This window comes from Phalacrocorax carbo, chromosome 23, assembly GCF_963921805.1.
Source record: "Phalacrocorax carbo chromosome 23, bPhaCar2.1, whole genome shotgun sequence".
Taxonomy (NCBI): domain Eukaryota; kingdom Metazoa; phylum Chordata; class Aves; order Suliformes; family Phalacrocoracidae; genus Phalacrocorax; species Phalacrocorax carbo.
In genome coordinates, this window is record NC_087535.1 from 1549183 (window position 1) to 1575705 (window position 26523).

Here is a 26523-nt window from a genome sequence, read left to right on the forward strand (position 1 = left end):
CAAAATACACTGTTAGAATTTTCTCTTACCAGAAGAGCTGTTGAAATCAAAAGGATGTCAGCAACTAACCGTTTCCCCTGTACTTGGACCTACAAATCCCAAGTGATAGTCACCACCAAAGACTACCTGGTCCCCCACACCAACACTTCTTCCTAACCAGTCAAGGATTCTGCAATGGACAGACAACTTTGAGAAGCTTGGTTGCTCTCAGCCACTGCCCAGCAGATCAAGCATCTTATATAGAAGACTTCAGTGGCTGCTATGAGCTAGCCAACACATCTCACCCCCTCACCTTAAGCAGAAAAACTTTGCTGTTACTGTTTTTCAGGTCAATCTCCAGACTGAAAGTAGCTTTTCCCTCCTTGTTGACTTTGATGTGTTCAAAGTTTTTGACACTGTTTATTAACTGCAAAGAAAGATACAAGAACCTAGTAAATGATAAGGTTACCATGACAGAAGTTCTTAAACTGTTGAACTAATGTGAAATTTACTTTTTATCTGCATAGAAAAGAGCTACCTCTAACTTTATGAGGACAGAAGAAGCTGTAAGTTTCCACAGTTTCCTCCTGTAGGCAAATTATTTTTACGTGCTACCTCCTGGTCATTCACACAGTATGCAACCACTATCCTTCCAGGTTTCTACATGCCTCTGCATGTGAAGGCCAGTTTTGACTCTCAGGCATATAAGTGTTCAATTCGGGGTCCAAATTCTCATCAGAGGCAACTGAATACAGAATTTAGAAATGTGGTTTAATAAAAGGATCTTTAATAAGGTCAGTATCTCCTAGAATTTATGAAGTGGATGTCAAAAAAGTCAACAGCATTTTTGCCTGCATGAGTATATATTTACGACTTCTTGTCATAAATCTTTCTCTGTCATACAATAAAATCTTCATCTACAAAGAAGTTTAGGAAGGTTTAGCCTGTTTCCAAAAGCTACTGAGGAACTGTAGGACTATGCGGTTTGTTAAAAATCAGTGCTTTCAGTGGTTTCAGTTGATTTTACCTCCCCTTGTTCAATCTCTGTGTCCTTCCTTATCTCTTGCAGCTTTCTCAGCATCCCACGGAAGTCAGCAATTCCATATTTCATACAGATTTTCTCATAATCTCTCCTATCTGCATGCAGCAACAGTTGCCAGACTGCTTCTTTGTCGATGGGTTTTGGTTTTGGTGCTGGGGCCCTTAGAACCAGGAGGGAAAAAAAATCTAGACATTTTGACAGACAACAAGATGGGTTTTTTTTATATACTTAATCCTCTTTCATCTCTATAGTACACTTGGCCCTGTAGATGTAGAGAAGAGAGAACGGGACTCTTCCAGAACAGGTTTTCTGCATCTACACTACAAATTAAATGCTGCCAAGGAACAGTCTTGACCTGGCCCATATAGAGCAAGACTGTAGTGCATTTGTCCACACTGTTAAATTATCAGTCACTGGCACGGTTTGGCCTAGGCCAACTTGCACTCTCCCAAGTCATTTCTCAGAACAGTTCAGGGTTTTTCCCAGGTGAGAGATCATTCCCACTGGGCACCTTTGGAGGTTCCCACCTGGGAAGTGAAGGGGTTTCAGCAATGTGCACGTAGCAGTCTGTGCAGCTGGCCTGGGAGCCAGCGCTCAGACCCTCATTAGCCAGAAGGATGGTTACATGAAGACTTGTCGCTTAGCCAAGAAGTTACTTGTGAACTAAAAACAGGAAAGCAGAGAAACAGATCTTTTAAGTCAAAATCTTGTGGTGCAAAGGAACATACACCTCAAAACGAGGTTGGTACCATGTGATTATCTCAGCCTCACAGACAGCGGCAAGCTGTTGTGTTACGTCTCTCTACATTGAGACACAACAACTTTGGAAACAAGGAGTGTTGCCTTGAAGATCTACGAAGCTGTCCCCTATCATCAAGAAACATCTAGGAAGTGTAATAATGGCCTTCGTTACGAAGCCTTACCGCTTCCTCAGCATCTTCCTGAAGTCCTGAAGCTTCTTCTTTAGCTCTGTTAAAGCCGGTGGGGAAACAACAAACATTCAGATACCAAACACTGCAAAACATATCCCCAAAAAGAAGACAATGCAAAATAGCCACTGACAACAGGCCATTCTACTACACAGTTTACCTCTGGTGATGTTTTCACACTTTACAAAAACACTGTTATGAAACAGAACCAGCTTTCTCTGCCATACTCATATCCTTTGAGTGCCGTTAAAGTTCATCACTTCCTAGGGGGCTTTCCTCTCTAGAGAGGACTCTCTAGAAACCCACTATTTTCCAGACGTGTTAACATGTTTGATCCAGCTGTATTTGACATCACATAATCCTTTTCTAGCACTAATGATTCCAGAATCATTAATTAGAACAGCTCAAGGCCATGTCTAAGATCGTCACTTTACTCAGAGGTAAATGGCAAGCAGAAAGACATGACAGAACATTAGAGATTCATTAACCCTTCTCTCACTTTATTCTTTACAAGTTCGGGGCTGTAATAATGTAGCACTACAGAGGAGTATTAACTATGCACACCCACCCCCCAAAAAAAAAATAATCTAACTGTAACTTACCGTCAGAAGGATGAACAGGAACATATTTCGCTCTCTTTTTAAAGCGAACTGATAGTTTAGAAGAGAAAACAGAGGAAAAACAAGCCATAAGACGAACAAGGTAACAGACTAACACCAGTAACCAATGAACTATAAAACCTCTGTATCTGTTACCAGTGCAAGAGGAAATCCTAGTCTGGATTTTTTTGTCAATCTGACATTGACTCCTGGTAATCTCCATCTATAAATGCAATATTTCTATTGCAATCGACTCTGTGCTTACTGAACACTCTACACAGTGGAGGAGACCATTTCTGCCCTATGAAGCTTACGGTTTAATCAATGGTAGGAAACATTAACATTGTGTTTTAGAGATGGGGAGCCAAGGTGCAAGGATTATCCAGACAAATGCAGATAGTTGTCTTCTAAACTGATTTTACAGGCGTACAGGGGAAATGGATGCTTTCGACATAGTCCACCTCCTGCTCAAGCAGATTCCAAGAATAGGTCAGTTTTATTTTACTCAGAAAGTGCCTGTTTCCCTCCACTGTCTATAAAGCGAACCAGGGCACTAGGTCAGGTGGACACCATGGACATCTGAAGAGAAGTGAGATGGATCCCTCCCAAAAGACCAACTTGTCCAACATCATAAAGAAATGATTGAGCCAATTTAATACGAAATCCAGAGCTTCCAATTATGGTCCGGTGCCGCGACCACAACACCACTTTCTTCTCCCTTGCCTCAAAGCTCTTACTGTCATAGAACCACCAAAGAGGGGGGAGTCACAGAAGACCTCAAGTGCTTAGTGAGTGGAAAAATAGACCTTCACACCAAGGACACTTAGAAAATGCTCTGGGCACCCACCCCCAGAGGACAGCAAAGCCAGCTGCTTGGGACCACAGGACCCTTGGAGCACACAAGCTGTCAAACCTACCTTGTATGATCATGAGGCCAGCAGAGCATGCAGCTTCCCCATACTCATTCACAGCAAAGCAACGATACAAATCACTGTCAGCTGTTGTGAGATTGTTTATCTTAAAAAGAAGAACACAGTAAGAGCTCACAGCGATGTGCTGTGGTTCAGTTCACACACCTTCAGCTTCTGATAAAACAGCTACTCAATGACATCTCAGATCTTTTTTCTGTTCCCAGAAAGACTCTAGAAAGCTTCGTTTGCTTATCTTTGTGTTATCAGATCTGGTGACATCTAGATCAGCCCACTGCAGGTTTTTCCTTTCCATCGTTCTCCCTGTTCCAAGTCCTGTCTCAAATATTTGATCTTTACCTGCAGAATGAATTCATTTGTAACGTCATCAAAGAATGTTTCATATTTGTCAGGATCATCCATTCCTCCTTGCATACGCGTCCATTTCACATCAGGCATCGGGACACCTTTGACCACAGCTCTGAAAATGGCATTTTTACCTTTGAAAAGAGGAAAGAAATTAGTTATTTAAGACAGACTTGAACATGAGGACTCTCATCCAGGCCCCTTATGTTATCAGTAGAGTGATCCCCAGAGGGAGCCACCTCCGTTGTTTTAGGCAGAAACATTCTTCAAAAATAATTATAACTTTTTGTTTGCTCTGTGAAAGATGCCTAAATTAGCAGTTTAAGTTTCATTAAATGCCCAAATTCCTGCAATACATTTGCCATAACCTCCACTGTAACTCACTGGCTTTCAAAGAGATTGCTTGAAAACTAACTTTAAATTTCACCACTGATACATATAGTCTCTGCCTGTGTTTTTATTGCACAGCCCTGCAGATGGAGGAATTACGTGCCCAAGAGAGCAACTTTTTGGGATCTTGGTCTGATTTTGAACTCCCTCAGTATTAGGGCAGCACCAAAGAGCAGCAGTTATTAGTTCAAGTCAAGGCTGGACTACCTTTCCCCACGTCACTAATGTCAGGGTTTGCCTGTATTCAATCTTAAAAGCCCTTTAAAATGTGGTGTTAGCCTGCCAGACGTGACTGCTCACATCCTCCGATCATCTCTGAAATCAATGGCGCTATAGCAAGTTCAGACTAGACTTGCTTCCGGCAACATGAAGTGCCCAAATCCATTCTCATCACGCACACATAGTTCCCTACAAGTTCTCATTGCTTCTCCAGCCTTTCAGACTGTTCCCTTGACTATGCCCATGCTGGTCAGGATGTTAAATAACATAGGACTCACTGTGCTGGAGTCTCTTGTCTCTACACATCAATAAAGTTCATTTATGAACAGTTGCAGCTCCTGGTCTTTTTTTCATTTGGATAAATTTGAATTCATCAGGAGGTGGAAACAAGAAGAAACCCCCTCTGCACACTTAAGAAAACACATTCGTAACAGACATCACTGTACCATAGCTGGGAGGACCCATGCAGGGTAGGGTGTTTCCCCATGTACACCCTACACGTCATCTTTCTGCGGTATCTTCCTTGTCGGCTAGCCTGGCACCACCTTGCACTCCAAACACACCAGGCTTTGCTATTCAAAGAGGCAAGGAAGGGAGAAGAGGACGGGGTTTACCTGTGAGCCCTCTGCTTCATCTCTGCTCCCCTAAGAACCCGACTATACTGCGGCTGCCCGCAGAAATCTGCGACAGCTTTACAAACCGCCTAGTACAACCCTTTTCTTTTTTCTCCAAAAGGCTTCAAAGACATAGGAAACACTATGAAACAACACATTAGAGAAGTGACTCGTGTAGGTGAGTGGGAGTGTCATGGGGGAGCAGAAATGGAGATGAATTACCCATGTATGTAGCTCAGGGCAGAGATTATTATTATCTGTCTTTTGCAATAGTTTTGGTCTTCAGGTGACCAACACTTAAAAATTCTCCCCGGAAAGTCTTGCAATATTTCCCACACCCTTCTGCTGTCACCACCAAAAAACATTCAATGCAGCAAGCTCCTGCCAGATTCTTATCGAAAGGCCCCTTCCAGCTTTTTCTCTTTTTCTGGGATTGCAGTACTATCTATTATTAAAGTCCGTTTCGAATTAATTATTCCTTTGTCAAATTTTAGCCGTTCTGGCTGAAATTTCCCATGCTTGCCACCTGTCGCAGGACACAACTCCACAGCTAGGAGTATCAGCTAATCCATGCCCTGGACGCAATGGGGTGGTGATGATATAATTGAAGACACTCATCGTGCACCTGCGTAGACGCTGCATTCAGTTTGCACAGTGACCAACCTGAATGCCCTAACACTTCGTATATGAACTACGAGGAAACCACTGTAAATGAAATAACTTGGAAAATTTAGACAGGGTCACCGACCACCGCCTTGGTTCATGCCTGAAGCTTGCAGGTGGAAGGTGGAGGAGGAGGAGGAGGAGGGATGCACCGCTAGAGGCCACTGTGCTCCTTCGTAAAATCTCAAAGGCTCGTGAAAAACCGACAGATGGGTGTGACAACACTGAAATGCAAGGTGCCAGCAACGGTTCAGTCCTGTGAGGGAAGAGGAGCTGCACGATCTCCTCAGGCTCTCCCACTCCAAAAAAAAAAAAAACAACCAACAACCCCCAAAACATATTAATCTCTGCAAGTGCAGCGAGTGCATTGATTTTAGGTCTCAGCTAATTAGCTGCCTTCTCTGTACTCCATACAAGATTCACATTGTTTCTTGAAGAAGTACAGCCTAAATAGCATCTGCAGTCAGTATATCTTACTTTAAAAAGGAGTTAATTTTAGTGCTGAACACTCATAATACAAGTTAGTTCAACAGGAAACAACTTCATCAATATGTTTAATCTTCTGCTGCAAATACTTAACTTCAAGAGCTTCCTGCAGAATTCACAGGATTTGTTGCATACATTAGGAGCCAGATATTGATCTTGCATACACTAGTGCAAACTTGGGAGACCTCTATCTACCTCTATGGAATTTTCATCAGTACAACAAAGACTTTGGCCACACAACACTTTTTTCTGGTCTAGTCAAATCTCTTTGAAACTGGCTTGATTTGATGATGATAATTGTTTCATGTGCATGAGACATGGAGTCAAGCCTCCAGGTCTGTGGCTTTGACTGTTTTTCAAGAATCTCACCTTCCTGCAATGTCAGACTGAGAGGTTTCTGCTCAAAGTCAGGTGTACTGCATCCTTTTGGAATATCATCCACAAACTGGGTGATAACAACTCCCGGGACAGAAGATTTCTTGAAGGATTTTACTAGAAAGGCAAGGAAAAATACATTCAGTTAAGGTAACATGTTTTTCCTTTAGAAACAATCTCTTGATCTGCATTGCTTCTCTGTAGAACTATAACTGTTCCTGCTCAGCTCCTCTTGGGCTATAAAGGACTCATCCATTCTAGTAGTACAGGCTGTAAGTGTGCCCAAAGGCTGGAGCATTAAGGTCTGTGATTTTGTGCTGACCTCTTGCAAAGCTAGGGCCCGAGCGGGAAAATCTGCCATCAAGATCGCAATCCAGGGCCACATCGGCTTACAAGTCTAGCAATGATTTGGATAGGGAATCCATTACATCTTTACACGCTTTGGATAGAGAATGCTTTACATCTGTTAGTGTTCCAAATAAAACTTCAAAATCTGGCATGGGAAAGACGCTATTGCAAAGGTCAGCAGAACCTGATGGGCCAGTTACTGGTGTCTCTCCTTGCGGTGGTGAGACATACCTCACTGCCAAACAAGAAAAGCGAGTTGGGCTTATTCTCAGGGATACCCCAGATAGTTTTCACAGCTGTGTATGTTCTCTCACCTGCATTATGGCTTGTCATGATGCTTTGCTCAGCTGCCTATGGTCAGCACAAACAGACTACAGGTTCTCCTGTGAAAAGACAAATCACTTCATTATTTACAGTTCACAAAGGAAATGACAGACCTTAATCCTGCTCACTTTTATGACACAGTTTGCCCTTCCTCACTTGCCACATCCTAGCAGGCTTGTTGAGAAAGGCCTGCCGATCAACACAACATGACATGCCTTCCCAAAACACCTCATGACACAGTTTTGAACCAACACAAACCAGGTATGAAAACAGCAGCAGGGCTAAATGGAAAATGTACACATCTAACAGCATCCCTCTGTCACCTCTTCCATTTCCATGTCATCTGGCTTTCCTCCAAAGACCTCCTCTCGTGTTTCAGGCAAATATTACACCACATGGCACTCACGCGGTGAGTTCTGATGGATGGCAAGAGCAGTTGCTGAGAAGAAAGCCACAGAGATGGATGTCTAAACTGGGGCATGAAGCAAAAGCACATCCTGATCTAAATTAGCTTGTCTAAATTAGCAACAGACCTGAGAGCAGGCTATAAGCTACTATTTACTTTAGAAGGAAATGGTGAAGTGTGAGCTTAGCGTTAACTAGTTATTGTTATAGATCACTCATGTGACCTTCTGTCAAAGGTGTCTCTTTCCCTGTATTTATAAGTTGGACAACGTGTAACGTAACACATCACTATCTTGCAAGCAAACTCTGAAGGCAGATTCCTTGTCATATGAGAGATGCTCAGAAACTATAGAGTTACTGAGGCTCTGAAAGAGCAATTAGATTAGATTCCCATGTGGCATTAATGCTGTGTCTCTTTTTACCCTCTGCACTCCTTCAGTCAACACAGAATCACAGAAGAACATGCAACTTGTCATAGTTTTAAAATGACTTTGTCAGCACACCTATGACCTTAATTCTGTTCCCTATATCAGACATTCACCCAACCTAGTATTGCCACACTACAGCTGATGAAAACTCTGGGTAGGACCCCAATGTCTCCTTGTCATACATTTAGCTCAGAGTTGCATTTTCTGTGTGACTCTTTCAGTTAAGGGTAAAAGACAACTAAGCTAAAAAAAAAAAAATATTTGTGCTTTATGTCCCGTAGATAGGCCAACAAAAGTGTAACTCACAGTACTTCTGGGTCAAATTCTGCACCAAAAGGATAAACTTTGTTTTTCCATTAGTCAGCAGTTGCAAAAAGGAACATAGACATCTCTCCACAGCAAAGCACCGGCTCCACTGTTGCCCTTAACACAAATCTTATATTCGGGCTCTCCACACTATACAAATCTCATAAGTAATTGATTACTTGCAAAATCATTCTGTAAGCCTCACTGACCTCAGTGGAAATGCATGTGAAACAACAGAAAGGGGAAACCATACATGGGACCGTGCGAACGGCAGCCTAGTCCTCTCCTTCTGTCACCTCGCCGGCCTGGTGTGGGTGACTTGTGTGGCTCTCCACCAAATGGAGAGGTTTACATTTCAGTGTTGGAGCTTTTATCTGTAGATATTTTGGCATATGACATAGTTACTTCTGCAAACCATTGGTAGATGTTTTAAAAATTGCAAATGAAGGGAATGAACAGCTTGTGGGAGGGGAAAAACCACAAAACTGTAATGAAAATAAGATGATTCCAGGGCACCCTGCCCAGCCCTGGGCAGGGCACTGCACAGCAAATGGCAGAGATTTTCAGAGACTCTTGATCACCCTCTTCTGATGGACTTAATCTGTCCTCCCAAGTACTGAACTGTATTAATAGCAAACATTATAATCCCCTATTGCCTTTTGCAGTCTTGTATCTTCCTAAACATGTCACCACTCCTGGAGCTGAAATGTCTCATGTTTACACAACTTTCAACAAACATGATTACTTGAGATTAGCTTGCAACAGTATTCCACTAAACTCTTTTTTTGTTACGCTCACATTTATTCTTCGCTACTCCTGACTAATTCCTGCCACACTAGGCAGGACTGACAAGCATCTACACTGAAATGGGAACACAGTCCAAATTCTCAGGTCCAAAGCCCTCAAGAAACTTATTGTTTTCTTACAGTACCAAATGCATCATGTCAGACAGCTGTTCTCAGTCTAGTGTGACTGTGGGAATATGTTAACATAATTGTAGCCTATTGAGAGATGGCTACATTCAAATCTAGTTTAAAAAACCCCAAATACTGACAATATTTGTATAGGTAGTAATAGGCAGCGTGCACGCATCCTCTCAATGAACAATAGGCACTATGTGCACTATGAGTAAACTGCTGAGTTTACAGGGCCTTAAATATTTCAGAAATTCACTTGGATTAAAGATAAGCTGCTGTGAGTCCTTCAACTCCTGTGAATTCTTGCCTTCTGGAGAGTGAGACAGAAGCATGTTAATGCCACACATTGATTGCAGTTAAAATAACAGTGCCAGGATATGCAAGAGAACATTCCTTTGGCGTAATTAATCCAACCACATCACATTTTCTAGTGTCTTCTGTGTTAAATGAGGACCAGAAAATAACATATCAGCTGACACAGAGTCACTCAGACCCTGCCCTGCTTACTTTTAAAATTTCCACTCCCTCGTTACATGAATAACCACGTTTTTGCTTGGACTCCGTTCAAGCCTAGAAAAAGAAATCACAGAATTTTTAAAAGAAATGAAAGACATCAAAAGCCTTCCAAAAACTGTCATCGTGTAATTCATATCTTCACTCACAAATGCCTGAAACATAGGTGTCCACGCTAAGATGATGACCAAGATTGCTATTTATACAATGAAGGCAGACAAATAGTTCCAAAAGGCAACCTACCCCTCCCTAGGTGAAATGCTGTAGACCAACATCCCCAGCACAACAGGGCAACACTGGAAGTAGCTCAACACTTTCATTCCTCTGAAAAACATATCATTGTCATGCATTAGCCTTGTTCAGGTCACCAAGGCTTGGCTATTTCTCATCCCAGGCAGAAGCCTGTCTGCTTTTCAGCTGGGGAGACATCCCCTTTGGAGATAGTGGCAAAGCTTCCACAGCTTTGAACGCAGAGCAGGGGCAAGCCCTTGACTACTGACAATATTTTTAATACACCAAAATAAACCAGACCGGACGGGATGGAAGGTCTACCCTTCATCTTGTCTATCCATCAATCTGTCTGCTGAGACAGAGCAAGAGCCCATTCCCTTTTGCAGTCTGACTGGACACTAGTGATAGGGCCATAAATCAGCTAAGTGAATAAGCAAAACATTCAGGAGTCACAGGATTTGGAGGTACTCGTGGTGTCACAAGTAGTTATTTATGAGGTTCAGGCAGTGGAACACACAGACAAGATGTGACATAATTGCTGGCACTGACTGGTGAGCAAAATTAGCCAAACTTGTAGAGAAGGGACAGGGATTAAGCGGTTCCTACGGAGGTGATGGGTCCAGAGGAATGGGATGTACCGCAGACATTGGCACAAGCACAGTAAATGCGGAGTACAAAGCCATTAGCACAGACCACAGCAGAAGACTTGAATCATCATTATAACAAATTAATCAGCAACAGATGCAGCATTCTCCTACTCTTTGTAATTCATAAAAATCAGGACAGTCCCGACACAGCAAATGTTCTAAACAAAATACCAGATTGTTGTGTGCTCAGTCTCAAATTCTAGCTGTGCGTTACGCCAGAAACCCAGACACTCGCTGAGAAGAAGGATCTCACCTAAAAATTCTCTTTTAGCTTTGGGTGGGCTTTCTTTGTTTATTTGTTGACTTTAAGTAATATCTTGAGCTTAAGACTTCCCATTTCAGAAGATTTTTGAAGGAAAATGCCAAAAGACCTTGGTTAGAACCACAGAACTGAAAGCCAGCAACTGCAGAAGTGAGACTTCTTGAAAACTTCTGAGCAGGTCACCGAGGGGGAATGTCACAAGCACTCCAGTGATGAATGGAGGTCTTGTGCAGAGTGGGGAGGAACGCCCAAAGATCAGGTTTTGTGTGACTTATCCCTTCGGTAAATCTATACTTGACTTGATCTTCTCTTCTGCCTCAGAGATTATGAATATAACATAAGTGATGGCTCATGCTGTCCACAATTACTTACACATACACCAGATACTCTATAGGTATTTATTTATGAAAGTGGAATTGATAAGAAATACCAAAAGGAGACACGCATCATCTATATTTTCTAAGTGAAGGAGAGTAATTAAGCCCTAACAGCGGTGAACAGGACAGTGAATTCACATCAGTTTGGTGAAGCAGGTATGGGATGACAACATGAGAACAGCTCAATTTGTTCCTTTTGATGTCTGCAACATACCCATGAATTCTTTCATAACAGAGACATGCATTTTCACACAGTCAATAAATTTAAAGCAAGTGTCACAGAGCAAATACAATGGAGTTTTACTAAATGTCCAAAAGAAAAAATAACATATCCCTACTAAATGTCCTAAGAAACAATGCACCCAAGATAAAAAATGTTAGCAACCATAGTGTTTCTACTAGCGTGCCACAACTCCCCAGTTAGCCCCATGGGACAGTTACGGCAGATCTTCAACAGCCTTCCATCTTACCAGGAAAATCAGCGTACGCTATAGGAGACCACTCCTCCCACAACATTTGCAATTTTCAGACCTACTGCAACACCGAGCAATGACTACCGTGACAGTGAGGGTGACACTTCATACTCCCAGCTCTCTATCACCCACACAAATCTCAGTGGTGACATGATCAAACTCACTACCTTACAGGTTGAGCTTCTGAGATGATCCTCCTTGAAGTCAATACTGTGTGTCCCGGGACCACGGTGGCTTTGTCCGTTGACTCAGACCACAGAGCTCTCCATAGCTATTCAACAGGTCTCTTGGTCACAGGTATTAGCGATCTGTGTGAAAGAAGCCGTGAGCCTTATAGGTCTGCTGTAAATGTCACTAAGTGGCAAAAGAAATGACAAATTCTTGTCCCCCTCCCACCTCTCTGCTCTCCTAGAAGCTAAGCCTGAGCTCAGGAGCTGCCTAGCCAGGATCCCTCTATGCTGTGCTGCCTGGAGTTGTAGGGGGCTCATTATACGCCCATGTTTGCCACAGCACCCGGGGAGGTGCAATGGAACCCAGTGCCTTTGGCAAGCCCCAAACACGGCAGTGGGCCAACTTGGTCAGATGCGACCATCAGTCAAGGCAATGCTGGATTTCCAAGTGCAAGCTGGGTCAAGACTTTGTGCCTCAAAGAAGGACAAACATTTGTGCAGGTCAATGGCTTGTCCAAGGAAGGGACAAGCTGTACATCCAAGTTTTGAACAACCCACCAGTAGACCGGTTCTCAGAGGCCACAAGTCCTTAGGAGATCTCATAATTCCTTAGCAGAGAAGTAAAAACAGTGGATTATTGCTTTCATGTATGGGGCAATCATGCCTGGGCTTGGCCTTCATAAGCAGAGTCTTTCAGTCTGTGCTGTTCTGAGAGGTCTGAAAGAAATCCAGTTCCTCCTAGGACAGCTTCATTGCTACAGCCAAAACAGACATCTCAATTTGTGGTCTTTCCTTCCAGCACAGCCATGGGCCGATCCTTGTTCCCTTAACAGCAACAAGGCCACTTACTTCCATGGGCAGGTTTACTCCAGAAGTGCAAGTATGGCATATTGTGCACTCAAATCTTTTTCTTCCAGTCTGCCCTTGCAACTTGTAAACCTTTCTTTCTCTACGGAGGAAGCTCACTTAGAAGCAAAGGTACCTCTATTCAATTCCTGATGTTCACAGAGATGGCCAATCTGGGACCGAATGCCCTCTTCTCCCAGCAGCACTACATGCAGGCAACAAAGCCTGCTCAGTCTGGGAGTCTACTTTCATTCACTTCTGGCTGAGAGCATACAATTCTTTTTCCTTTGCATTGTGTGCCATATATTCATATTAAATCCTCATGTTCAACCCTGAGATGAAGGGCTGGCTCCAGAAGTTGGCAATGGAAGTATTTTTATCATGGCAACCATAGTTCACATGATGTCTGGGCTGACAGAACCAGAACAAGGTTTTTCTCTGCGTTCCTAACAGGAGATTAGAGTTCTAAAATCTGTGGTTAACAGGGAAGGGAACATACAGCAAAAACTCAGTCCTGAAGCTAAGACTCATGTGAGCTAGGATGAAAACATAAGAAATGTTTCCACTAGTCTTAGAAAGGTGATCTTTCAGTGGAAAGACACTGGTGGTAGCAGTATGATCCATCAGCTGTTCTGATCCAGATATCAAAAACTTTTCCTTTGCAGGGCTGGGGATCACCATTTTAATCAACGATTTAAAAGATAAATGCAAAAATGAAATTAATGAGTAATTGTCTTCATTCCTTCTTTCTTTCGACACTGGTGACAGCGTTCATACCTTCCCACAAAATAATGTCAATAGAGGGAAATGCGATTGTTCAAACTGATGCTTGGGCTAATCATTCAGTTCTGCATCCCTTCGTCCATTTGAAGTGATATAAAAGTAGAAGCAATTCCAAAGTTAAATATAAACAATTTGAAAGTTAACAAGCCAAGAAAGTAAGACAGCAAGTAGCAGACACTGTTTTCTAGCAGTGTCCTAGGGGGTTTCCCACAGCCTCTTCCTCCACCTGTTTTGGCCAATGACCATCCCAAGGATGCTTCCTTAGGCACTAGTCTTAGTGGTCCAGGGCAAGAGTTATGTTACTTTGCTGATCCAATGGTGTAGCCTTAACATTAAGTACCTTTAATAAAATCAGTTGCTACACAAGTCTCTAAAGACAGTAACACTTCACGTAAGCCATGTAAATGCTCCCAGAGGAAGCATTTGTCAGCTTCTACTGAAACCTGAATTCAGCTCCCACCAACTGCGGCAAGAGCCTTCCGCTTAGCAGAGTCAGCCCAACCGAAGGACCTGAGGTATCCAGAGCCACAGGCTCACTGCGGTTCCCGTGTACGCTCCCTTTCCAGCGATTTGCTCCCCACTGAAAAGCGCGCTGACGATGATATTTAGTCTCAAATCTCATTTAGCTGCTGGGGTCTGCTTGAACAACCAAAGAATTCCTAATTAAACAGTTGGATCTAGCAAGTACCAGGAGAGCCACAATTCTGCCTGGTTCACTGAACCCAGACCTGATAGGGCTTTGCTTTATCTCCAGCCCTGGTTTTACAGTTTTCTTGGAGGAGGAATGGAGACCTCCCCTACAGATGCATTGATAACTTAAAACCATCTGTGACAGAGCAGACTCCTCCAAGAGACTGACCTTCTTCCATTTCACAGCTTGTTTTCCACCCGCCCACCCAAAAGTCCTGTTAACCCCTGCATGCCAGTGGATAAGCTACCGCATACCACTGAAAACCTGCAAAATGTCATCGTGAAGCACGATACATTCAGCAGCGGTCACTGCTTTCACTGCAAAGGGGGCGCGTACTTCCCGGGAAGCAAGTTCATTCCCCTAGTGAAGGGCAGTAAAGAAGTGTCAAAAGGCAGCAGCTGAGGGCAGTTATTTCAGGACTGAGTTTAAAAGTACATTTTATCTGGAAACGAGATTCTTCCGATCTTCTGTTTTCCCTGTAATTCCCTTCTTCTTCAGTATAATTGTATGAAGTCTACCCATTCTGTCTGGTGAGAAGTGGCACAACTCTTCCTAGAGACTGTCAGTGCCCACCACATGACTCAGAGCAAGAAGTGAAGAAACCAAGACCTGGTAGGTCCAAAAAGCTGACTGGATTTTCCAGTTCATGAACAGATGACCAAGGTCAAAAGCTAGTCTTATACGTGAGACGCTTGGCCAAGCCACACCATTCCCCTGCAGCATGGGTGTCCAGTCAGTCACTGCGCTGAAGGTCAAGGTGATGTCAGGGAGGCTTTGGGGCAGAAATATTCAGAGATGTGTAATGGGTCAAGATACGCAAAGCACAGTAGTCATGTTCAAAGTCTACTTTGGTGTGATAGCTGTGAGAACCCCATAAACACTATAAAAGAAAAATAAAAGTTGCATGCATTTAAGGACGGGCAAGGATATGGAAAATGGAATAAAGGTCCAAATCCAGACACAACTACCAGTTACCTGCAGCCCTACTACCACCCAACGCACTATATTGAATGCAGTGAGTCTGACAGTTCTGTTCTGGCTGGTCATGCAAAGGGACACTCTTTTGGTCAGATCAGGCCATGCACAAGGTGGGTCACAGAACGGCATTTTGTTTTTACCAGGAGAATGCCCCGCACCAGAATGAGGAATAGTCACACCATGCATGCGGGTGCCCCAAATGAGTCTTCTGGACTCATAATATTTGATTTTAAATAAATGTGATGTACCGAGTACTGGGTACTTGGAGGTCCCTCTGGTTTCAGTGGAAGATGCCCATGGTCAGCCCAGTCCCTCAACGCCAGATAATCCATGTTGTACACTCCAGAAGAAATTTAAGGGACTGTTTTAAGACTCAAAGCTTTCATTGTCTTACCTCCCACACCCAAGATGCCAGTCTGACCCTTTGTCACCAGCAAGCTGAGGTCTGTCTTCACTGTTCACACAGACCCATGATTAAACCCACCGCAGTTAGCTGGACTTTCACACACTGAGATGCAACTCAACATAAGGAAAAGATTAGAATCAGGGTAACAAATTCAAGCAGCAGCAGTGCTCTGCTTTCACACTGCAGATTAGCTCCCTCCTTCCCACGGCATTCATAATTCCTTCTATTCCCTTGTTCAGGACTGATTAAATCTGTTTGCATCCATGACTGACTGGAGGGTTTTGCTAGCATGATTTAGATGGAGCCTGGCTGCCTAAAAACCTGACATTCCTACTTTCCCCTTGTGATAGCTGCTCTCATGACTCTCTCTTGCATGCTCCAACGCCTGGGCTTGCCAGTGTTGGGAGTTTATTTACCCTTCTCCATTCGGAAAAACAAAATATTGGGCAACAGATGTTTAACATAGACTCACCAGAGATGCAACTAAACATCAACATATTACCAGACATATCACCCCATCACTACTATTCACCCCTCCTTGAGACACTGAAGAAAACAACATTTTAACCCATCATAGGTTCAATGAAGGTAAAGCGTAAGGCATGCCTGCACTGCTTTCATTTGACCACATATGGCCATCAGACTTTGCCAAATGTCTTCTTCTCCAGCTCAAATTAACTATGTATGTTCAAACCACTTTGCATATGCCACCCCTTGGGCATGCAGAGGATTAATAAAGCTCACTGCATGCAGTAAAAAAAAAAAAAAAGTGCTGTTCAGATCCCACAAGGGATTCGAGTGATAAGGCTTTTGCTCATTTTCCCCCACCTTCAAACTAGAGCACATAGCAAATACCCTGGTTCTGATTTATTTATTTGTTTCCCCAACCTGCCAGTGGCAACAGATTAAAAAAGCCCAGTCCTCGCATGACAAGCTATTTTAATATTTCATGCCCTAATGTGCCAGGAAGTTTGACACTGAAACAAATGGTAAGAAAATCTCTCTGAAACTCCAAGAGGCCACAGCATGTGCCACCTTCCCGCTTTCTTTGCGGGGCACCTGAAAATTATTTTCAACATGGTTCTAGTACTGCCCTGCCTGACCTGTGCCTGCACAAGTTAATGCCTGGCACCTGCAAAGGTGCCAGAGGTCTCCCGTTGCTGGGAATGCTGTCCTGTTCTGTTACTCTGAAGGTTGTCCTTGGTCAAACTCTCTCCTATCCAGCACTAAAATTTCAGAACAAAATAAGTGTCATCCAGAGACAGAAAATTATGCCAGCATCCAATGGAGAAATAACCAACATAGAAATAATCGCAGTGGAAAGAGAAGGCATCTCTCCCCTTTCACCCCTACTTGCTCCAGGAATCCTGCAGTTTCACAAGACGGTCACAGCATTCCCCTTTCTGCAGGCATGAAACTAGCAGGGTCTGTCACTCCCCATCAGTCACCTTTTCTGCCTTGAGAAGGTGATCACAAGGAGCTCAAACATACCTTAGCTCCCGGAAAACACAGCTACTTATCTGAAACGGGTACGCAGCACTCACCTGCGCGTGCCACCCCAGAGGTCCTCTTCTACCCCTGCTGCTATCAAAGCTGCAGCTCTCCCGAGTCCTTTCTGCAGTCGGTGCTCGGCTGTGGGATCAGTACTGGGTCTCTGGGATCCTCCTCAGCTGCTCCGTCTCGCTTTCTGCCCCCCCTTCTCTCACACTTAATCTCTCTCGCCCTCTCTCTCTGGTAGGTGAAGCCTGTCACAGGGCTGTTAGCCTGCGAGACATCCAGATGATTTTTTTTTTTTTTTTATGGGAACCCGATGCACCTGCCTCCTATTCATTATTATTTCAGTCCATACCAGTAATGGTGCTGGACAAGTCTGAGATTAACATGATTCTTCAACGTTTCACAAGTCTGTTGGAATGGTGCTTTTTCTGCAGATTGTGTTTCCTCCTCACAGCGACTCATTAAAAACTTTCATACAACTGAATAGCTCTGGATGCTTTAAAGGAAACTGTGGCTTAATTGGCTTGAAACCAACCTGAGGAATAACTAGGGTTACCAACGGTTCAGATAAATTGAACTTCAGATAAAAGTGAGTGGCCAAGCACATTTACAGGTGATGCTTTTCCAAATACTTTCCTTTGTTAAATAACTCTTCGAAGAGTTAATATTATGAATATAAGAGATGGACAGAGCACTTCACAGCACCAGCTGACAGTGCTAATGTGAATTTATTAGCATGCAGTTGAAAAGCACGAGCCTGCACTCCAGTTACATGGCTGAGAGCAGGCTCTGTTACCCGCATAGCTTTGTACACCCCTTGGAATAAAACGTACCTCAGCAGCATTAACAGGGGATTAGGAAACATTAAGTCAGGCTGGAAATGCAGATCAGATGCACCTGCAGACTAGGTTCTGCTTATCAGGCTTCCTCTGCTAGGGGACATTTACCCAGAGTCACCTGGAGCTGATCTAGATAAATCCTGAGAGGAACAAGACAGAGTCCCAAAATAAAAGAGCCCAAGGCAGGAGATGAAGAGCCTTACAGAGTTTCCTCAGCTTGCAGAGGGTAGTGGGCACCCATGGATCACCCAAAGCTCTCCTTGCTCCCACCCCTTCCGAGGTCTGCAAGTTGCAGGCCTTTCTGGTATTTCATTGCTCACTGCAGAGATAGTCACGCCTTGGGTGATAATGTCAGGCATGGTCAGTAATTTCAAAGGCAACCCTGTGCAACACTGTGAGGGAGGGCAGGCATGAGCACATCAATGCTTCTAAAAGCAGGCGGATAAAGTTCAGCTTCCTCTTCAAGGCAGGAAATGGGCTTGTGGGATAAGCGGTACGCGAAGCACTTCAAGCACTGAAAGGTGGCAAACTCCACAGCCCCCATGATGCGACCTGGCCTGGAGTCACGCCACCTAGTCCAGCGCCATCCAACAGGAGAGGCAAGAATCTAATGTAATTTTCAAAAGTTTTGCTTCTAACCACTTGAAAGTAATCCCCCCACCACCAGGCACGGGCCTGTTGCCCCCCCTGCATAAACTATAGCTCCAGTGCACCAAGCCTTGGTAAGCAATTAGCTGTAAGAGGGCACAGCAGGAGGTACGAAGATAAACTAGCAGGAGGACACTGGGTTTGCCTGTACTTTCTAAGAAATCAGACAACCCAAATGCAGTTATCGGTCCCTAACACTTTTACTTTAGATTAACCAGTTTTTTTGTGTTTGGATTCTCAGACCCTTGGCATCACAGTGGCCAACTGAAATCTGCTGAGGATTTCCCACCTTGCCCCTCAATAGTTAACATCCTTCCTGTCGATGAAAGACCTTGAGCTGTCCCACTGCTGAGGTTATACTGTAACAGATGTAAGCCATAAAGTGCAGGTGATACATCCCAAAGAATCACATTTACACACCTTTATGCATATTTATAGTCAGCAAAACATAGAAGATGTTTTTAGTTAATGTTTTAGAGGAGAAAAAATACCTTCTGTCTCAAAAAGCAGAGAAGTACTAAAAAACCAGCAGATGCTAAGAGAGAAAATTAGAAAAATGCAGAGAGAAAATCAGAAATGCAAAAGCCCGGCTAGAACTCAGTCTGGCCACTGTTGTAAGGGATAACAAAAATGTTTTTAGATATACATTAACCAAAAAAAGGGAGCCAAGGAAAGTATCTATCCTCTGTTGGATGCGAAGGGTAATGTTGCCACTAGGGATGAGAAGGCCGAGGTACTTAATGCCTTCTTTGCCTCAGTCTTTAATAGTAAGACCAGTTATCCTGACGGTATTCAGCCCCCTGAGCTGGAAGGCAGGGACAGATCGCAGAATAAACCCCCCATAATCCAGGAGGAAGGAGTTTATGACCTGCTGCTCCACCTCACAAGTCACAAGTCCATGGGCTGGATGGGATCCACCCAAGAGTGCTGAGGGAGCTGGTGAGGAGCTCGCCAAGACACTCACCCTCCAACACTTATCAGCAGTCTTGGTTAACGGGGGAGGTCCCAGGTGACTGGAGGCTTGCTGATGTGACACCCAGCTACAAGAAGGGCCAGAAGGAGGATCTGGGGAAATACAAGCCTGTCAGCCTGACCTTGGTACCGGGAAAGGTTATGGAGTGATTTGTCTTGCGGGTGCTTGCCACGCAAGTGCAGGACAACTAGGGGATCAGGCCCAGCCAGCATGGCTTCCTGAAACACAGGTCCTGCTTGTCTAACCTGATCTCCTTCTATGACCGGGTGACCCACCTACTGGATGAGGGAACGGTGTTATCGACCTGGACTATAGTAAAGCCTTTGACACCATCTCCCACAGCATCCTCCTAGAGAAGCTGGTGGCTCAAGGCTTAGACAGGCGGACTCTTTGCTGGGTTAAAAACTGGCTGGATGGCCGAGCCCAGAGACTTGTGGTGAATGGCGCTAAACCCAGCTGGTGGCCGGTCACGAGCGGGGTTCCCCAGGGCTCACTGCTGGGGCCAGTCTTGTTCAATGGCTTTATCAATGATGTGGATGAGGGGATCGAGTGCACCCTCAGTAAGTTTGCAGATGACACCAAATTGGGCAGGGCCGTTGATCTGGTCGAGGGCAGGAAGGCTCTGCAGAGGGACCTGGACAGGCTGGATCAATGGGCCAAGCTCAACTGGGTGAGGTTTAACAAGGCCAAGTGCCGGGTCCTGCCCTTGGGTCACACCAACCCCAGGCAGCGCCCCAGGCCTGGGGCAGAGGGGCTGGGAAGTGCCCGGCGGAGAAAGCCCTGGGGGTGCTGGCTGACAGCCGGCTGGGCATGAGCCAGCAGTGCCCGGGTGGCCAAGGAGGCCACCAGCCCCCGGGCTTGTGTCAGCCCTGGGGTGGCCAGCAGGGGCCGGGCAGGGATGGGGCCCCTGTGCTCGGCCCTGGGGAGGCCCCACCTCGAATGCTGGGCTCAGGTTTGGGCCCCTCGGGACAAGAAGGGCCTGGAGGGGCTGGAGCGTGTCCAGAGAAGGGCAGCGGGGCTGGGGCAGGGTCTGGAGCACAAGTGTGCTGGGGGGCGGCTGAGGGGGCTGGGGGGGTTTAGCCTGGAGAAGGGGAGCCTGAGGGGAGCCCTTCTCGCTCTCTGCAGCTGCCTGAGAGGGGCTGGAGTGAGGGGGAGGTCGGTCTCTGCTCCCAGGTAAAAAGCTACAGGACAAGAGGAAACAGCCTCAAGTTGCATCAGTGTTCAAAAAACATGTAGACGTGGCACTTTGGGACATGGTTTAGGAGGCCTGGGGGTGTTGGGTTGGTGGTTGGACCTGATGATCTTAGAGGTCTTTTCCAATCCAATTATTCCATGATTCTATAAAATTTGTCTGATTGATAGACTTGAAAATGTGTCCCAGTTACTAGACTTTAGAAACCCAAAGGGCAGTCTTATGTAAATGTGCTTTACTTAGCAATCCTCTGACACATCCCTTTCCACTAACCCTCTTCAATGACTTGTAAGCCTGGGTATTCCCTTCCCTTTGACAGCACTCATAAAGAATATTTCCTATCAGACATGTGAGAGGACTCTACTGGAAGCCCACCAAATACTACATCTGAGCTGACTTGAGGATGACAGATTCCAATTCTAAGTTCCTCCCAAATTAGCAAGTGGTTATTGGTTGTCTCAAAATTGCATTTGTCAGGAATGAAAATTCTTTGCCAAAATAAGCTATTCAGGTTTATTTATGACATAGACAGATTTTGTTACTCTCCCACACAGCATTATCCTAAAACACTGTCAGCTCAGCCAGCCCTGGCCCTCTCCCCTTTCATGTTTGCAACCCAGTCATTAAATTGTCTGTTAGGTGTTGTTTTGAGGGCACAAAAACCTTCTCGCTCCTACATCAAATGAGGATAAACCACAGAAATTAATTACTAGTGCATTAAGTCTGAGAACCCCAAACCTTTGTTTTGACAGACTAAGAATACAATCCACTTTGTGCTTTTCTCAAGCTTTATACTCAAGAATCATGAAGTCTCAAGGAAGTGGACATGGACATTAGAGAGTTGTACAAATCATTGCGTCTCAGCCAGTTTTCAGGCTCCAGCATGTAGTCTTGGTAAGAGTGTCCTACAGTAAGGCACTACAACACAGCTTCAGATCCAAAGCACAGGCTCCACACCAAACCAGGATGCAGCCTGGTGGCAAAGCATCAATCTGAGGGGCCAAAGATCTATTTTGATCATGTTTGCCAACCCTCAAGCATCCAGCCAGAATGAGACATCACAGTTCCTTCAGGCACCTCAGCCTGCACAATTCACTATTGCCTTCAAAGGCCATACTACTCCAGTAATCACTGGAAGTCCTGCCTGTGGTGAGGCTGATGTCAGGTAGCTAGATTCTGTGGAGATCCAGCCCATCAGCTCCCGTTAGCCAGGAGCTCAGCATATGCACCTGGACATGAAGTGGTGGGTATGGTTCAAAGACAAACTCTATCAGATAAAGTGCTGGGATCCCTTCCATCACCCACGCCCAGGGAGTAAAGCCAAACTCCCCTCTTAGTTGTCCTACAGCCTTCTGCCAAAGGGGCAGTGAGCACCCGTGAGGCAGAGAATAAGTTACTGAAGCAATCAAAAGCCCTCAGAGCCCTCCAGGGGGTTTGGCTACAAGACAAACTAAGTGCCATTGCCACCAGAGCTGCTTTTTCAACTACTGCATATCCTTCCGCCCTACCCTTTGGCCACCCACATCCACTGGCTCAATAAATGAATCTGCAGGATAGCTGCAGGAGATCACCATGCTCCAGATATTCAGTCACATTAAAAAAAGATGGGCAAAAACCAAAACAGCAGGGATAACCAAACTGGGTTTCTGATTCACCTCTTCCAGCTTCATTGAAATGGAATTCGTACATGCCTAAGGAGATTCAGTGGAGCTCACCTGACCCGCACCAGTTACAGAGAGGATCCTGCCCTTGTAAGCTCTGATTGCTGTCTGGGTAACCTGACCTCCCGCCTGTGGGCACAAAACAGGCCAGATGACACCAAGCGAGACAGTAAGTGCCCAGCCCACAAATGCCTTCTTGGGTCCAGGCCCAAAGGAGGTCTGATATCACCCTGTCTTGGCTGACAGTTGCAGGGTTCTTGATGGTCTTGTGAGGGCTTTTACTGCATCATGACGGCAGCTGAGCTTTTTGCCCCCAAACGCCCCCAAACGCAGCCAGTTCCCTCATTTGTTCTCCCATGTGATAGTGACCCAATGTGTGACAGACACACGCCTTCATTGCCCACTACCAGTCACAAGGACAGGCCAGGGACCTCAGCAGGGAAATGCCTGTAAGAGCTGGATGCTGGGGAGCAGGAAGAGCTGGATGTTCTCTGATGGAAGAGGCAACCCCAGCAGAGGCAGGGCAGGGACTTTACTGACCTGGTGCACTCACCCAGCACCTGATGAGGGTGAAAATGTGACCAAAAAGCAATAAAATGTAACCAAATCAACTAGAAATGTTGTTATATGAGAACATGGAGTGTACAAATCAGTGTATCCATTGATCTGTGTTGTGACCAAAACAACTTGTGTTTTAGTATCTAGGTGATCATTTATATAGACAATGTGTTTTGTCAGTAGAGGAATGCATTTCTGTCAAAGAGAATGATAAAGTGTGGTTTCATGTATCGGACTGAGAAAACTGGCCAGAATTGCCAAGATTGAGAGCCCGGTAGGTAAAAGGTAATTCCGGCAGGGGGGGATCGCGACCACCGACTCACGGGCCACCAACCCAAGTAATACCACCTACTCAAAAGAGAACAATGGGAGAGGACAACTAAGCCTGTGCAATAATTTACATATGAAGCAAGAAAGTTTGTACCAATCAGCAAAAAGACAATAATGAATATGTAAATTTTTGATCTATAAATTGTGTGAGATGAGTGATGTAAGGTACGCACGCTTGGAGGAGCAATCCCCCGTGCACCCAGTGCTGCAATAAAGAATGCCTGCTCTTTAATACTAAATAGGTGTTAAAGAGTTGTTTTTGATTTTACCGTGTTTTTCGGTAACAAACAGACAGGTGATGGCAACAGGCTCCAACAACAGTCCTGTGATGGTCAAAGGCAAGGTAAAAAGTCATCCCAGGTCAACCTGGGAAATCCAAACAATTCAGGAACCAGCTTGAAAGCAGGCGCAACTATGGCAAAGAGCAGGAAGGGGATGAAGGCCCAGGCCTGAGTTTAAAAAGAGCTCCTGGGCCATGGGCAGAAAGTACAGTAAAGGGTCCCACGCGAGATTGCTCAGGGCAATTAAGGCCTATTAGTGCTTGCACAGCCCTGAGCCTGGATTTCAGAACTTCATTTATGCGACACACCAGCTCACCCAAGCCTTGCACCCAGCACATACATCATGCTTCAAATTCAGCTCCCCCCTCCTCCAACCCTGCGTTCCCTAAATCCTCCTGCTTCTGTCAGTGGTCCTGCTCTCTTGCTGATTTCCAGGCCCAGATGACCTCTTTAGCCCCTCTGCGTGTCTGTGCCCTCAGTAGTACTCATCTGCCCCACATCCTTCCCTGTTCGTGACTGAAGGGAATGGCAGGAGCAGAGCCATGGGAAGAGGAGGGCAGCAAGCAGAAAAGACACCGAGCAATGGAAAAGCAGACAAGCAAGCATAGAGAGGTTTACCTCCCTCTCCTCTCACTCCCCAGCATATGAGAGGAAAAATTGTACCGTTTCATGGAGGAGTATCTGCTCTTTGGGACTGAAGAGGAAAGTCCATTTTCGTTGGGAGTTTCTGTTGTTCTGAGATTTCCAATTGAGACGTTGCTCCCTTCCACACTTTCTCTGTCTCTAGAATGGATCTATGCGATCCCACTGTCTTAACTTTTAAAAAATATCGCAAGACTTTTCACAAGGAATTTAATGTGATTCCTGTGCCATGTCCTCCCTCAAGCGTATGCAGTGGATTGATCGCTGCTGTCTAGCACAAGTCTTCCTCCAGGCTCATCCCTGGGGACGCAACTACTGCCTTGCTTTTCACACTAATGTTGACTCTCTAAAATGCATCCCAGATTGTAATCCTTCTGTTTAGGATCAAAACTGCAACTATCTCTTGTGGAAAGAGCTCAGCAGTCTTCAGCAAAGTAGTTCCTTGCTAGGGCATACGAAGTTCGTCGTGCCATGAAGCTGTACCAGCTGTGAACCCCACCACAAGAGTCTCCTTTCGCCAGTGATTTCACTGACCCAGGGATGAGACAAGCACAGAACTGGAGATGCCTAGTGAAGAGCACCAAAGAATGACGGCCAGACTGCCATGTGGCCTAGCCCTGGCAGTGTTAGATGATGAAGTCACTGCCTGTACTTTGAGGCTCCTGAAGACACAGTTTCATTTTTTAAGCCATCTCAGTCTGAAGTGTTTGGACTGGACTAACGGGTACTGAGTTCCTGGAGCCTTCCCTGAAGTCACTGGGATCACTTGGATGCACATCTTGGTGCCCACTGGGAAGACCACTGGGGTACAAGCACCTTGGTCCTTCTGTGTATGTGCATATATGAGTCTGAGTGAATGAAAACATTTTGGTTTAAAATAAAGTCACCTTGCCCTCCTTTAGTGTCTCACACTGAGTTCTGCCACCTCATTGCAACATTATTCTCTAGAACCCAGCTAAGTTTGCAACTGCCTGGGAAAGGCAGAGCCTCTGAATAGGAACTGGATGGTGATACTCTATGTTGCAGCCCAGTTTACAGCTTGGGCTCTGACAGTCTCCAGGAGCTGCGTTTGATGTGTTGCCTTTGGTGACACACAGTCGCACGCACTCCCTATTTTCCCCCACCGAGCACGATCTGCCTGCTCGTGGTCGGGCAGACAGGCAGGCTCCTGTCTGACTGAAGGGTGGAGGGACATAGTGAGCAGGTCACTTTTCAAGGCAGGCCTACAGATAGACGTTTGATTGAAATGGGCAGGATAATGTCAGGGGTGCTGATACGTCACGGCCAGACTAGGAGAAGGGAGGAAAGGAAGAGTGGGTGTCAGAGACGGATCCTGTGTCAGAACGGGTATTGGATGAGGGAGGACCATCTTCTGGGAAGGGTGTCTGGGGTGGAGAATACCAGTGCCAGGAGCTGAGCAGGAGGAAACCAGACCCACGCAAAGGCCCTGATTAACCCTGTGTTAAGACAGGACCGGTCTGTAGCTGAGGCAAACTGAATGGCAAGCAAATTGCTTACAGTTTGGGCTTTACAAAGTCCAGCATGTCCTTGTCAATCTCTTTGACTAACAGATTGAGAGTCCCAGATGGTTCAGAACTGTCTATGACCATGACAGTGAATGGGTCGTCCTCTCAGCCATTCATGTGCTTTTCAGCTTCATTCAGTTTATTTTTCAGGCATATCTCATTTTACTCTCACCACTTACTTACTCCTCTCATTTCACCGAGCAAGCATGTCTACTCTGAAGGGGTTGTAACCAGAGCAAAGGTGTTATTCCTCCCACAGTGACCATACAGGGGCAGAGCCGCCTATGCAGCCCACAGCGGAGGACAGACGGGGAGAAACCTCACATGTTTAGCATCTGAAGGGACTGGCCTGTATTCCTCAGTTCCACTACAATTTTGGACTGCCTCTGGTTCCTCAGGGCCAGCTGGGTCACGCTGACAATTTCCCAATCTTCACTGGGATGAGGAATGCACTAGTGAGATGCTCCTTTTGGCCATCCTTACCATTCCTTTCATGGCAGTACTAAAGAACTTGGGTCCCACCCCAAACTGGCAGCAGCAGCAGAGTGGGAGGCTGCTGATGCAGGAGGGTCAACCTAGCACAGAGAGCAAGACTCCTGCCAGCCCAGGAAGACACAGAGAAAAACTCTAAAGAGCTCTACAAAGCAGGGACCAATCAAGTAAACCATTAACTGTTGCTGCTCACCTTCTGGAAGAATATG

The 26523-nt window shown here is 45.4% G+C and overlaps 1 protein-coding gene across 4 annotated transcripts in view; it reads right to left on the reverse strand.

The window, feature by feature from the left end:
• The window catches only part of IGFN1 (immunoglobulin like and fibronectin type III domain containing 1), a 39639-nt gene extending 22243 nt beyond the window's left edge, over positions 1-17396 (reverse strand). Inside the window, exons 1-11 of one of the 4 annotated variants that reach the window (XM_064472038.1) lie at positions 17220-17396; positions 11969-12109; positions 9806-9868; positions 7233-7301; positions 6565-6687; positions 3818-3957; positions 3467-3566; positions 2553-2600; positions 1945-1990; positions 1007-1181; positions 293-406 (exon numbers count right to left, since the gene is read on the reverse strand). In XM_064472038.1, coding sequence (XP_064328108.1) covers positions 293-406; positions 1007-1181; positions 1945-1990; positions 2553-2600; positions 3467-3566; positions 3818-3957; positions 6565-6687; positions 7233-7251 — 765 coding nt within the window. In that variant the 5' untranslated portion in view covers positions 7252-7301; positions 9806-9868; positions 11969-12109; positions 17220-17396. The remainder of the gene's footprint in view (positions 1-292; positions 407-1006; positions 1182-1944; positions 1991-2552; positions 2601-3466; positions 3567-3817; positions 3958-6564; positions 6688-7232; positions 7302-9805; positions 9869-11968; positions 12110-17219) is intronic. The other 3 variants (XM_064472039.1, XM_064472036.1, XM_064472040.1) reach the window with 3 other exon arrangements.
• Positions 17397-26523: the final 9127 nt, after the last annotated feature.